Below are 15,051 nucleotides of genomic sequence, written 5' to 3'. Positions count from 1 at the left end.
CCGGCTCTGTTGATGAGCCCGACTGCCGACGGGAAGAAACTGTTCGTGTGGCGGGAGGTCTTAGTCCTGATGGACCTCAGCCTCCTGCCAGATGGAAGGGGCACAAACAGTTTTTGTCCGGGGTGAGAGGGGTCGGCCACGATCTTTTTAGCTCGCTTCAGAGACCTGGAAGCGAACAAGTCCTGCAGGGACGGCAGATTGCAGCCGATCACCCTCTCTGCAGAGCGGATGACACGCTGCAGCCTGCCCTTGTCCTTGGCTGTGGCTGCAGCGTACCAGACGGTGATGGAGGAGCAGAAGATGGACTCGATGATGGCCGTGTAGAAGTGGACCATTATCGTCTTTGGCAGGTTGAATTTTTTCAGCTGCCTCAGGAAGAACAACCTCTGCTGAGCCTTCTTGGTGATGGAGCTGATGTTCACCTCCCACTTGAGGTCCTGGGTGATGATGGAGCCCAGGAAACGGAAGGAATCCACAATAGTGACGGGGGGGAGTCACACAGGGTGATGGGGGAGGTTGGGGCTCTGTTCCGCCAGAAATCCACAACCATCTCCACTGTCTTTAGAGCGTTGAGCTCCAGGTTGTTCTGACTGCACCAGGACACCAGATGGTCAGACTCCCACCTGTAGGCGGACTCATCCCCACCAGAGATCAGTCGAATGAGGGTGGTGTCATCCGCAAACTTCAGGAGCTTGACGGACTGGTGACTGGAGGTGCAGCTGTTGGTGTACAGGGAGAAGAGCAGAGGGGAAAGAACGCAGCCTTGGGGGGAACCGGCGCTGATGGTCCGAGAGGCTGAGACATGTTTGCCCAGCTTCACATGCTGCTTCCTGTCAGACAGGAAGTCTGTGATCCACTTGAAACAGTTTAAACAGAGCATTACCGCACGTCTCGTATAATCTTCTTTGTGCTGTAATATTCATGTCAATGTTACAAACAGGCCTGTTTGCAAAAAGAGAGATAAAGAAAGGGACTATTTTTGGGCCGTTGTTTGCTTGGAGAAGCTTTTGCTTATTCTGAGGCAGCTTGTTCCCAGGAGTTCAGCGCACCGCCTCGCTGCAGTTTTGCTTTTGTTTTGTTTTCTTAGGGATGTGTAGTTGTGACAGAGTTCAGTGCCCTCCTGTTCTCATACTTATTTGACCAAAATGTTTCCCTCAACCTTCCCTAAAGTGAGCAATTGTGGACCAAAAAGTGCAGGGGTTGTGTGTGTAGACAGGAAAGGAAATTGCAATCTCTCAGACTTCTTTGTGCGCATGTTTTTGTGTATATTTTTGTGGTGGTCGTCTGTCTCCGTGCAGTGACCCATGAAGGACGCCCTTTTGGTATTCACTTATAGCCTATTTACTTTGCAGCAGATGTGAATGGGGAAGAAATTATATTTCCTGAGCACGAACCAGTGGTTTCCATGAGTCTCGTGCTAAACTATCTGGCTTTTATTTATGTTACATAACAATAGCAGAAACAATATTTTCCTTAACCACCATTTTAATGATGCAGAGATGACACTTCTTTGCGTTGAAATAATTTAATGCAACAAATGCTTATTTACATTTTGAAGGTAATTTAATGCTTGTTAGTTTACTAAGTTATTAGAGGTTAGTTTTACAGGTTAACGTCCTGACCCATCAGCATTTATGCTCGGTCCTGCTCTGACCCAGGCTGTCTTTATTTAAAGCTACTGGCTTTACCACTCGTGTTTCAGACCACTCTCAGTTTCATAACCTCTCCCTTTCATCCCCCTTCTCTCTTTGCCCCCCCCCCCTTTCATTCACAGGTATGGCCTCGCAAGTGCAAGTGTTCTCCCCTCACACTCTCCAATCAAGTGCCTTCTTTAGCGCGAAGAAACTGAAAGTGGAGCAGAGCTGTAACTGGGATATGACAGGGTACGGCACCCACAGCAAAGTCTACAGCCACAACAGCAGCAAGAACTTGTCGGCCGCGACCGGCCCCCTCGGCATCAACAGCTCCCTGCAGATCGGCAAATCCGCACTGCCCTACGAGCATCCGGCACTCATCTTCCCGGCCAGCGTGGGCCACATTGTGGTCGCCTCAGCCAGCAGCACTTCGGGGGCCGCGCGGTCTCTGCTGGGCAGCGGGGGTGGGGGCAGCAGCAGCGGTGGTGGAGGCGGCGGCGGCGGCGGCGGGGTCGGCGGCGTGCTCGGTGTTCACAACCTGACGCGCCGCAGCACGGTCAGTCTCCTCGACACCTACCAGCGATGCGGGCTGAAGCGCAAAAGTGAGGAGTTTGACAACAACAGCAGCGTGCAGATCATCGAGGAGCACGGCCCGGCGATGATCCAGAACGGTGCAGCCGGCGGGGTGGCGGTGGCCACGGTGGCCACCGCCACCTCCACCGCAACGTCTAAGAACAGCGTCTCCAACAGTGAGGGCGACTACCTGCTGGTGCAGCACGAGGTGCTCTGCTCCATGAACAACACCTACGAAGTGCTGGAGTTCCTGGGACGGGGGACCTTTGGTCAGGTGGTCAAGTGCTGGAAGAGGGGCACCAACGAGATCGTGGCCATCAAGATCTTGAAGAACCACCCGTCGTACGCCCGGCAGGGTCAGATCGAGGTCAGCATCCTGGCACGTCTCAGCACGGAGAGTGCAGATGACTACAACTTTGTGAGGGCCTACGAGTGCTTCCAGCACAAGAACCACACGTGCCTGGTATTTGAGATGCTGGAGCAGAACCTGTACGACTTCCTCAAGCAGAACAAGTTCAGCCCCCTGCCGCTCAAATACATCAGACCCGTCCTGCAGCAGGTGGCATCGGCGCTAATGAAACTGAAGAGCCTGGGCCTGATCCACGCTGACCTGAAGCCAGAGAACATCATGCTGGTGGACCCGTCCCGGCAGCCCTACAGGGTCAAGGTCATCGACTTTGGCTCAGCCAGCCATGTGTCAAAAGCAGTGTGCTCCACTTATCTGCAGTCCAGATACTACAGGTAAGAGCTGCTGCTGCTGCTTTGAGTTGATATTGTTTTGAAATGGATGTGAAGGACTTTATTTAGGCATTTTATGTAACACTGTTGAGGGAATGGCACAGAGAGAAAGCGATACGTCCTCCTGTTTGTTTGTGCGCGTTTTCTTTGGATGATCATTGTACTCTCTGCATCTTGTTTGATTTATCCCGGCTTTAATAGGAAGGTTTTCCTGGTTGAGCTGATTATTTGGCCAAACACCGAGATTTGCTGCCAGCCTTGTGAGCTGCTGCTGATTCTGCCTTTTCTGTTAGCATATTTACCCCCGTAGTCAAACCCCTTTCCAAGTCTGCGATAGAACAGTAAAACTCAAAGGCTTGCTTAGTAGCCAGCTGCTTATTGTGTTCAGTGTGATTGAAAACAACCATGTTGTGGTACGACTTTGAAGATTATCAAAGGCCTGTTTCGTTGCTTGTGAAGATCCTTCAAGGTCCTGGTGAAGATATGAGTCACCGGGGGGGGAATATCGGAAGCAAGGACAAGTATCACTGTCACGTGGAGTTTCCGGGGAAGAATTTATAAGAACCCTCCCATTGAAGAAGGGCACCAATCGTGTGGGGTGGCAGCCTGCCCTGGACCCCGAGCCCCACATCACCGTAGCCGGCTCCCATTTCCCCCCGGGATAGAGATGAGGGGTCAGCCCGAGTTCTCCTGTAATATGTTCCTGTAATCCACACCAGCGGGCCCTGCATTAGAACCAGATGAGTCTCTGGGAAGGCCTTTCTTCCCTGTCCCAGCGCTTCTTGAACAGGCCTGTTTTTCGCCCGCACCAAACAGCGTGTTTAGGTTACAGCGGAAGGAAGCATCGGGGCGACGGGGCGCAGAATTGAACAGTGTCCTGAGTGTGTTTACTGTAAGATCGCGAGATTAACAGTACAGCTGACTTAGTGTGAACAGTATTGCAAGAAATCCTCAGTGCCTGATCTTTCATCACATCTACTAGAGCATTATTTTATTCTAGTAGTGCTCCACACAACCATCTCTCACCATAATATACGACGGCCCCTGCATGGGGAAGAGATTGTTTGTGTCAACAGGGCAGCGGTGCTGCATCCATTTAAGTAGCTCATCCTGAAGTAAACACCACTATCAGCCTATTGTTGCTCCTGGGCTGCAGGTCAACATGCCATAAAGTGTTCCTGTTGGTTTTCTGTGGGAGGGGAGCAGAGTGATCATCCCTTTATTTCCTATCGGCAGTAGAGGAGGGGAAAGAAAAGGCTGACCAGAAAATGACCCACCAGCCACCAACACCAGTTTGTGATATTGGGAGTGTGTGAGTTTGCGAGTCACAGGGTTTTCTGCAGCTCATAATGCATGTAGAGCATGTCAACAACAAGAGGGTGCTTGCTTTACCAGGTCTCTTTGTGAGGAATGAGGCAAGTCTTACAATTTCATTTCAAAGAATGAGCTCGGGAGAGCGGCACTGCGGGTGTCTCAGCATCGCATGCCGTTTGGGCAGCAAAACAAACTTTTGCTGCGGGTAGAGTTCACGGCGAGTTCAGACGCTTAGAGGAGAACATCAAACCATCTGAGGATTTCAGATGAGAAGATTGCAGGGATAGTTTCTGTTTCTGCAGAGGGTACGTTTAGAGGGTAGATATTACACACAGGTGGGATTTCCCAGCTCCAACCTGCTGGCTCCGTGTTACTCTATATCCTCCACGATAGAAAAAACACAAGCCGTTGTCTTCTTTGGTCCTTGTTAAATAAAGTTACTTGCCTCTTTTCTTTGTGCATTTAAGGTTTTTTCAACCAGCCCTTTCATTTTGGTTGATGAGATGAGATATGGAAAGGAGGAGTTGTGAGTCATTCGAGGCCGACTGCAGAGACTGCACATGCCATAGTTAGCGTTGCATGTGCAGTAAGAGCCTTGCAAATGACTTATGGATTTTCCACAAGGTTGACTCATGCAAATTAAACACCAGGATTCAAGGTAAACAAGAGATGTGCTATTCGCGAGAACATCTCTCAGGGCGCTTAGAGTTTCAACTTTGTCTGCTTCAGTGCTTAGCGAATACAGGCTCATGTGGCTGAGCTCATCTATCCTTGTCAAATAGGCCCGTCTGTAGCACTTCTACGCTCGTCTCCAAGGTTCTTGAGTCTTCCACACTATTATTTCAGTGTATTTTTACCTCACTTACCCGCGTGTCCTCCTAACGCGTCTCTTTTTCCTGTTCCGTATCATTGCAAGGCGTTTACGTCCTCATTACAACAACTTCGACCCAGCCGTGGTCCCACTTCTTTTATCCTCACTTCCTTTTCTGACACCCTTCCAGCATCTTCCCCATAGCTAATGATGTCACAGGTAAGCCGGCTAGCCAAGCCTACCCTGAGCCAGATAAAGGGATTATCGTCTCGTCCCAGTAAGGCATGTTTTGTCCTATTTATCTCATCAGGTGAAGGCCTTGAGAGGGTGGAACGCAGCGAGACATTATTTAGGTTAATGTTAAGTATCCCGGGCAGTGCAGATGGCAGGAGCCGGTGATGTGAAGGCTGCAGAGTGCGGCCTCGAGATGTTAGGAGTAATCAGTACAAAGGCCTTGTCTTTTCTGTCAAGGAACCGTATGTATATTCAGTGGAGCTCTGCATGGTTGCGGGAGTCTACAAGCTCCTTATAGCTCCTTTTCATGCTAACTTTTTGGGTGCACTCATGAAGGGCGTCTTGGAGAGACTGCCTGAAAGCATGCACCATTATATAGGAGAGGAAAGAGGGGCGACAACACGCAGCAACGACCCAGGATTTCAGCCTGTGGCCCTTTGCTATTTGTGTGTTTTCTTTTTCCTTTACACCTACAGATGAGGCTTTCTCACATTGGCAGAGATACTTTCTACAAGACAGGGAAAGGACTATTTTAAGGCCATGACAATAAAAACTCTTGATATTAACAACCCGGATACCAGAAGCTATAATGAACATGGTGTCAGCCAGCACCAGCAGCTAAGGAATAAGCCTCTAACACATTGTGGGTGAAGGTAAAATAATTCAACTTTTTTTCTAAAAGAGAGGAAAGGGGTTCTTGATGTCCCCAGTGATCTGAAGTGACCAATGTCTGTGTACTCTCGATGCGGATCAGCGTGCAGCAAACGGTCCCTGGCAGAAGGGACCGCAGAAGGTAGTGTTGGAGTTGTTTGTGTGAAGACCCTTGAGGAAGTATCGTATATTGGAAGGAAAAGGGGGGAGTGGAGGGTTGAGCGACGGAGCTGTGTGTGTGTGTGTGTGTGTGTGTGTGTGTGTGTGTGTGTGTGTGTGTGTGTGTGTGTGTGTGTGTGTGTGTGTGTGTGTGTGTGTGTGTAGACGGTCGTTGTTTTGCATTCCTCACCAGCACCACCCTCACTGGAACAGTGCTCTATCCCCCCCGAGCCTTGGCAGATTATTACTAATGCAGATGAGCATTTATTTATTAAGTTCAGGCTGACCGGGTTCCTGCTGTCGCACATTGGGACCTGGCACAGTTGTTTGGTCGTCATTTGCGCGTGCCGCAAGGGGAACGACAAACACACGAGGCGGCATTTTACCAGCGGACATCCGAACAGTGCCGCATTAAATGCAAGAAACTGCGGAGTGACTACCGTAAGGTGAAAGACCACAACAGCCGGAGTGGTGTTCACAGAAAAAATTGGAAGTGGCTAGATATGATGGACGCAATCTACGGACACAGACCGGCGAGTTTGGGACGAGAAGGAGGCATCGATACGGCCACCTTGTTGCTGGAGTCGACGATAGAGCCTCCCGGTAAGTTTTTAATTGTGAAATATAGTAAGATCCTGAGAAAGCGTACTTTCAATGCACAACTTTTGTGCAAGTCTGTTGTTTGTCTGCCAGCCAGCCAGTGTGCTATCAACCAATAATTTGCAAGCTAGCTAAACACTAGTTTATTAGCACGTTGTGGACGGAGTGCATGTCCAGTGACGTTACTTGTACAGATACCCTGATAAAATACAATTATTTTACTACTAAATATATTCTACTAAATATATATTAAAGAGAGATGTGTCTAATCATAGAGCTTAAGGTAAGAGTAAGAACTCAGTCTGAAAATAATTATGAAATATCGGAGAAAGATGTTCAATAGGCTTAAACAGTACAGTAATGTTGTGGGGTAAAAAGTAAAATATTATGCTTTGGAATGTAGTGCAATAAAAGCTCTTATAAAATTATAGATACTTGAAAAAAATACTTATGTACATTATACAAAGTAAAAATGATTTGTTTGGCTATGCCCCTGACTAGTTTGGCTAGATCTACTACGTTGTATGTTCTGTATTTATCTCAACCGCATTGTTGCCGTTTGTGTAATTAACGGGACTTGTGTAATTTTTCAGTTGAGCATCTTAGCTGTCGGGAGGAAATGGAACCCGAGGTACTTGGTGAAATTTCCACCCTTGAAAGCGCAAGTTCGCCTGCCAGGACTTCAACACCGACACCACCATCACCAGAATCGGCTCCATCAACTGCGAGTGAACCTCGGCGTGTTACAATTGGTAAGACATGAACACCAGAGTGAAAAGAAATTTAATAAATATTTATTATATTATATATTCTCCCTAAACCTAATGCAATGGGGGAATATTTGCGGGTCCTGATAATGGCAAACGTCTTGTTACCAGAATGTTAAGCATATTCGTCTTAAACAATTCAGTATTTTCAGCTTCAGAATCATGAATATTTTTATTCTAGTGCCACTATTGTCCTTGGGTTACAAGCACCAAGTCCAAGCCTATCCATTTAAACCTACAATGTAATATTAAAGTTAGCATTTTAATCAACAGTACATGTTTTGTTAACCTTTTATCATATGTAGAAATCACAAGGATCAAAAGGCTTCACTAAACAAACCAACATTACTGTCTCTTTTGCATTCCAGGCAAGAGGAAAAGGGGGCAACAGGATGTTGTTGCGGCCCTGGCTGAGATGCATGCAGCTTCGAACTTATGGGGGCTCCTGGCTTTGGATCAGGTCATTAGAGGTGAAGCAGCTCGGAGGACCATTGTAATGGGGGCTTCCCGTTCAGATGATCACTGCGGCAACAAGAGTATTCCCTCTCCGACCGAAGCTCTCACACAACACATGAAGATAAACTCCAGGATTTACACACAGACACATTCTCTCTCTCGGGTTCACGTCCCACCATATCCACGGTGCTGATGGCGGGGACTACCTCCCCGTCTTGTTGCTTCCCGAACAATACACACCGTGAATACGGAGCGACACACCGAGCTGTTAAGCGTCTGTAGCAGGGATCCCTCCCCTGACACCGAGTACTCCATTAGGCTTTTACTGAACGGAGTGCTGTCTGATAAAAGCTGCAGGGCCTCATGTCCAACTATCACATGCACTTTGTTGATCTATTTTTGCATTTGGATAGTTGCTACTTTAGCTTTGTCCACAACAAACTCACGGCTTTCTTATTTTTTTATTTGAGGAGTCCGAATTCTTATGATGGAGGATGCCCGTGAGGCAAGGCGGCATGAGGCTGATATAAGTCGCCAACATATGGAGCAGTCTGCAAACTTTAATCAGGCCTTCCTCAGCACGCTCACTCAGCTGGTGCAGGCGTTTAATCACCCCAACTCTGTGCCATGATCCAGCCACTAGTGCTCTTTTGCACACAGCACTTTAGACTAGTTTACTTTTTTGGACTTGTTTACACTCGTTTACTTTGTTTGCAATTTGTTTGACTTTTCGAATTAAAGTACTTTTTTATTACCTCTTGTGTCCTGTGTTCAATGGCCATCTCACACAATTCCTCCCTTATCCATTCTATAAATTGAGGTCATTTTCACCAGATTGTCCATTTGATATAGCTACCCAAAATGAATTATACCTCATATTTCAACACCATCTACATAAGATGCAGCGGCAAAAATATTTCACAAAATATGAAGAGGCAGGGTAAAAGTAAAAAGTATTTATTCATTTTCAATAAAATCAAAACTAAACATTTATACAGGTGTACAACAGATTTAACTGTTCAAATAACGCATTAGACCCTCATGTACATCCCTGCCCTCCTCCTCTGCGCCCTGTGCCTGTGGAACCACAGGCTCCGCAGCAACAGGTGAATCCCATTCGTGCTGGTAATCCTCTCCATGCCGTTCACAAAAATTGTGCAGAGCACAACAAGTCAACACCATGGACTTCACCAATCGCCGTCATTCCTCTTCATGAGGCACCAATTCTGCAAATGGTAGGCAGAGTCTCCTAGCACATAAAAGCCAGCATTTACCCCACTGATGTTTCTTGTGTAAGCCGGGTAGAGGCTTCCACACTCGACTAACTCACACAATGTAGAGAGTCTCAGAACCTGTGCATCATGCAAACTTCCAGCCATTCCAGCAAATGCACTCCAAAATAGTCCTTTTCCGTCAACTACTTGCTGCACAGGGTGTGTGTTTGTTTGTGTGTAGCGCCTTTGTGTCTGTGTCCTCCTACGATAATACATCGCCTTCTGTTTCGTCACGTCGGTTCATCCTGGCTACTTGTCTTTGTGCTACTTTGCAGTTCAATTTCCATACATTTCCCAGGATATTAAGCAGACAGAAATTAAGCTGCTTTGATAAGATACAGTGATCCGCCCACTTAAGCTCAGGGACGTTGCTCTATATTGATTGGGCCTGTTTGAAACACAGGACTTTTCCTCACCTGAGCTCTTCAGTTGATTAGCACATGCATGGGGGGGGGGAGAGTCGCCATACGACAGGAAAGGCTGTAAGACAAAATGGAGCAACCAAAGAACAATGGGGAGAATCTCACTTCATTAACTGGACGGGTTAAGTTTCCCTCAGCAGTAGTCGTACTTTGCTCGCTCGCCACATATTTTTGTCCTTCTTTCGTGGACTCGAGCACCGTGGGACGGCAAGGTGATGGCTGCGATCATCACAGGTGCCCCCAGGTCTAAATAAATAATGAGGCCCCTTGCTGACCCCCCCCCTCCTTCCACCATTCCTGAATGCCCGCCGTCCCTCCACGGGGAGCTCCAGAGAGGAGGTAGCCCCCACCGCCGCGCGCCGCCTCGGCTCCTTCCCGCCCCGTCTCCCTTTCTCTTCTCTCCCACCTACCCTCACCTTCTCTACAAACCCCCCTCGCCTCTCCCATCTACTCACATGAATATTTAAAAGCCGGCACCGGGACGGAAAATATCAAACAAGGGCAATGAAGAGAAAAAAAAAGAAATATTAATATTAATTTTGAGGCCCCTGAATTCCCCCTGAATTCTGAGGACTGAGAGTATTGATGCAATTTGCATCAATACTCTCATGTCTAATCTCAAGTAAACTCAAGTTGTCTAATCACAGAAAGAGAACTAAGAGCACTAAGATAAAGTGATCCGAGCTGTAACTCTCCAGCTGCAGAGGGGATTGGGAGGATTGGGGGGATTGGGGAGGCCCGGCAGGCACCTGCAATTGGCTCCATGCAGGCTTTTGCATGTAGGTGTGTGTGTGTGTGTGTGTGTGTGTATTTGGACTGACAGCCACTTTGACAGCGAGCGCCTGGTGTGCAGAGGCCCTCGCATGCTACAATGAACTTTCAACCAAACAAAACAGACGCATTAGTTTTCTCAATTGAAGGAATTTGCTAATGTGCACATACAGGGGTAGATAGTCTGACTAATTTGCAGCAGGCAATTGGAAGGAGCTCTCCATCGCTCAACCGACACGCTCTTATGTAGAGGGGGAAAAAAGCTTTGACGACCCCCCCCCCCCCCCCCCCCCCATCCCTCTCTTCATTTAGTATCATCCCGGGCTCAACACAATAACTTGATCTTCCTCTAACGGCCATTTTAGCGATTTTATCCGCTTGCTTTTACGTCACGCCTCTCCCCCCTCTCTTTTGAACGCGTTGATCGCGTTTGTTGGAAGATGCTCGACGTCCCAGTTAAACATAGCTCACATTCATGGTGACAGTTGTCGCTCTATATAAAAATGACGCTATTTTTCATTGGAGAAGGCTGAATTAAACGAGGCTCTGTTCTCACCACACAGGCTATTTTCAGCACCACTCATGATGATGTTTCATATGATTTATTTTTACTAAAGTGACGGAGGAACTAGGAAAAGTATTTTTTTTGTTAATGAAATTACAGTCCGAGCCATCGCCGACGACAAATTATTATCTTGGGTTTGAAGAAACATGACACATCCCTGAACATGTTTAACCATTTAAGACATCAGTGGATCAACAAAAGAGTACAGGAAGTAGAAGAAATTACATGTATCAACACAAAGGGATCCGTTGTAGCTATTTGTTATCCGGGTCTTCCGGGCTAAAGTCTTTCATAGAAAGAAAATCTGTTTCCACAGAAAACGTCGGCGTCATCATTCTTTTATTGACCCTTTATCTCAGTGAACTCCTCACATATGGACGTCTCCGGGGTTTTCTGAGGATGAGCCAGAGCAGCTTTTCATAGAAATTGCTTTTTTGGAATATAAAGGCCACTCAAGATTCTGTTCCAACGGCGTGCTACTCATAAAACAGGTCTGAAGCAAATCCTATTCCACCAATAGTTGATAAATAATTTAAAATGACTAATAGGGCCTTGTGACAGAGAATATATTGCTGTGGTGTATCGGATTGCGGCGGTTTGGGCCCGAGGCGAAATTTGTTTGGAAAAATAATTACTCCTGTATTGGACCCTGGTTAAATATTAAACGGGTTAGCATTAGGAATGGGGAAGCATGCACGGGCGTTTTAAACCCGCTGCTTTAGACGTCTCGGCTGCAGACAGACACAAATAGGGAGAAATCCTGTCATTTCATTTTATATTCAAACTGTTTCACAAGAAAAGAGAGACGCAAACTAATGAACTTCTCCTGTGTGCTTTGACACCAGGCTTTGGGGAATAATCCCAGTGTTTTATGAGCAGGGGAGCGTCGGATTGTCTGTTGGGTTCAGCTTGTTGTTGAGGGCGCAAGCTGGGAGGCACCAAAGAGCATTAAGACGCTATGTATCAGGCCACAGAGGGAAATCTCCCCAGAAAAGACTGATTTGGCTGATTTTAGACCAAAAAAAAGAAACATACTATTTAAAAAGCCACAACAAAAAGGAGCAAAAGTTAAATCGATCACTTTAAATGCGAGGAGCTTTGAATCTGTAGTGTGTGGCTGGTTGATAACGTCCTGTCCTCAATCCAGCGGCCATGCAGGATTGACCCATTTGCATCAGGTCGGGAAGGTGTTACGCACACATAAGTATACAGTAAACACAACGCAACGCGGCCCGGCTATGGCTGAGGTGAGAGGACGCGGCACCGCGGGGCGTTTTATACGAATGGAGCGAACATAACTCACATCGGCCCTTTTAAACACAGCGGTGACGTCAGGGAAGCGGCCACGCGGCCTTTCATTACAGCCCAGAATCCATATATCATCAAACAGATGGCTCCTCTTGCAACAAGGACAGTGTTGTTGTCTGCGCACACGCCTGGAGCCTCTGCAGACAGGACAACTGTGGCAGGGTCTAGCAAGAGGAGATCAGGCTGAGACCTTTTTTAAAAGCTCTTACTATAACTGTGTGCTCCAGGTCTCATCTTTCCAGATCCTGCCACAGTGTTCCCCTTGTACCCAGCAGAAGGGAATTAAATGCGTCCCCCCCCCCAATCTGTGGTTCTATTTACATATTCGTACTGGCTTCAAGGGGACTCTTTTGCCTTCAACATTCAAACCATCTCTGAAGTAGAATTTCACAACTCAGCAACTAAGCAACTACTGCTGACATGAAAGTGGATACTAAATGTGTTTTGTATCTACTGCATTAAAGGCTTGAATACCTTTTTTGCAGAAATCAAAGCTCAGCATAGACATCTTGCACAAATCCATTAACCCCAGATCCGGCGCGACAGCATTACACGTGCAAAGAAACTCCAGCATAAAACTAATTTGGGCGGAATTCATCCGTGTACCTTTCAAAAGTTTTTGCAGACCTTTTTTTAGCCGCCCTCTGTGTTTTTTTTGACAAACTGAACATTAACACGCATCATTTCACACGACTTCTAAAAAATAGTCTCTGTCTTTCGCGGGCCCGTCGCCATAGCAACCAACCCTCTTGTTTCCAAAATCGTCCATGTGCTGCCGAAGGTGCAACACCTGAATTAGACAGGGGGCTGTTTTGATCCGCCTGCCGGCCCCAACCGACAGCTGTGTACTTTAGGGACAGGGAGGGCCCTTGAGCCACACTCTCATCTCGCTGCTATTGTTTGCCCAGGTGGGCTATGGGGGGGAGGGGAACGTCCAACACCCACCCCCCCCTCTCCCACATCCCCTTCGCTGCCCAGCTTGTTCGCCCTCTCGCTCTCAATCTCCTCCTCTCCCTCCCTCGCTCCGCTCCGTCTTTGTTCCACAGAGACCTGTGGTCCAACTGAAGCTCTCGGTTTCACAAAGAAACCGAATTGGCTTTCATCTGCAGCCTGTTACCAGCTGTGTGCATTGTGCGTTTAGGCTCCCTCGCTCAGAGAAGTAAAAAAGTGTTGATTTTACCCATGACAATGTAGTTATTGTTAAAGGCTCGGAGCCACAGCTCTTCTGGCAGAAAGCTTTTCTTCTTTTACAAGTCCATTTCTACTTTTGCTTATTAAAGTCTTTGGTGTGACTTTGCTGTTAAATATGCTCCCATAAGCCCATTCTCCACTTCCACCCGGGGTAAATATAGTGTACCAAGCACTTGACATAACAAACGTGGGTGCTGGAGGAGCAGAAAACACCCCCCAAAGGCCCAAAGTCCCACACCGGCCCTGTTGTTCAATGTCACCATGGTGACCATGAGGCCTCAAGTCAGAGACAGAGATGCGTTTTTTATTCACACTAATGAGCGTGTGTTTGAGGGAGTGAGGAAGGGGCAGATATAGCCTTTTTTTTTAGCAATGCAAGACATTTCGGGCCTCGTCCACAGTACTGCTCGGGGCTCAGAGAACAACATGTTTCCGATCGCCGTCATTCTCCCCTTAACCTCCGCAGCCTCCGCCTCCCTCTCCCTCTTCATCCCTCCCTTCCGCTCTCCATTTCCTTTATCCCGACCTCTGTCCCTCACGCATATCTGCCTGGCATTTCAATCGCCACATCCAGAGGACATATAGGATCGCTAAGCCTTGTCCCTCTCCCCGCTGTAAAACCGCAAACAAAACGGATAAACAAACAGACGAGGCCCCTTTTCTTTTTATCTGAGCTGATTTTAAATGAGAGGTTGTAACAGAGAGAACAATGGAGTGAATTTCAATTACATTTAAGAATTGACAAACATGCTGAAATAGAGGTTTTCAATTAAAATCCATGCGGAGGGTGAATATTGTACACATTTTAGCTTTAAAGACAGCAAATACTTTTTGGAGTGCAGATGTCCGCTCATCACTATTCCAAAACATGCAAGTGCAGTTGAAATGGAAATGAATTGAATGCAAAGTAGAATGTAGATGTATCTGGGGAAGGGGACGGGGGTGGAATTGAGGGTTTTCCTCACAGGTTGCAATGCATCGACGGGACTGTGGGTCAATGTTCTGTATTCGCTCATCCTCCAGCTTGTAACAGGAGACCCCTCAGCGGGAGAGCGGGCCGGGGGTGATATAACAGCCACTGGATCACACCGGCTTTGATCTCCCCTCTGGGTTCCTATGGGATAGACTTAGGCCCGCTGATGAGAAGGGGGAGACCTCGTACCCCCCCCCTTCCCGTCCCCCTCTAGTGCCGGCTCGCCAGCAGGTCGATCTTTTTTTTTTTACCACAATGAGAGTTTCTTTAGCGCTGGGTGTCCGTGTGACCTGCTCTTGGAAAGACTTTTAGCGCGATGCAAAAGTTCACTGAGTTGTTCACTGATGTGGTCCATGGTGTCCGGTTGAGAGGCCGTCTCTTTTCTCTCCTCAGGCGTTATTTCCTTCTAAATGTTTTTTTTTCTCAGGAGGGGGGTTTGGAGTCTCATAGCAGGTCTAGTGTTTTACATGAGTGATGTAACTCCGTCTCCTTTTTTGATTGCCGGGTGTCTGAGACCCTGCCCTGTGTCCCTCCTGCTCTGTGCCATGATCTCTCACATGCAATTAATGTGCTGATGTTACTGCTCTGGATTGCTTACAAACGCAGTATC

At 47.5% G+C, this 15,051-nt stretch overlaps 1 protein-coding gene and 1 long non-coding RNA gene across 2 annotated transcripts in view; both read left to right on the top strand.

Moving 5' to 3' along the window:
• The window catches only part of LOC120812539 (homeodomain-interacting protein kinase 2-like), a 55,806-nt gene that overhangs the window by 14,103 nt on the left and 26,652 nt on the right, over positions 1 to 15,051 (top strand). The window contains exon 2 of the mRNA XM_078097980.1: positions 1,775 to 2,948. Within this exon, the coding sequence (XP_077954106.1) occupies positions 1,775 to 2,948 (1,174 nt within the window). The remainder of the gene's footprint in view (positions 1 to 1,774; positions 2,949 to 15,051) is intronic.
• On the top strand, positions 3,055 to 8,691 carry LOC144390999 (uncharacterized). The gene is made up of 3 exons (XR_013454858.1): positions 3,055 to 6,717; positions 7,308 to 7,466; positions 7,850 to 8,691. It is a non-coding gene; the product is annotated as an uncharacterized LOC144390999 (long non-coding RNA).

Source organism: Gasterosteus aculeatus, chromosome Y (genome assembly GCF_964276395.1).
Source record: "Gasterosteus aculeatus chromosome Y, fGasAcu3.hap1.1, whole genome shotgun sequence".
In the NCBI taxonomy this organism is placed as follows: Eukaryota; Metazoa; Chordata; class Actinopteri; order Perciformes; family Gasterosteidae; genus Gasterosteus; species Gasterosteus aculeatus.
The sequence above is the reverse complement of the archived record's forward strand: the minus strand, read 5'-3'. Positions and strand labels throughout refer to the sequence as shown.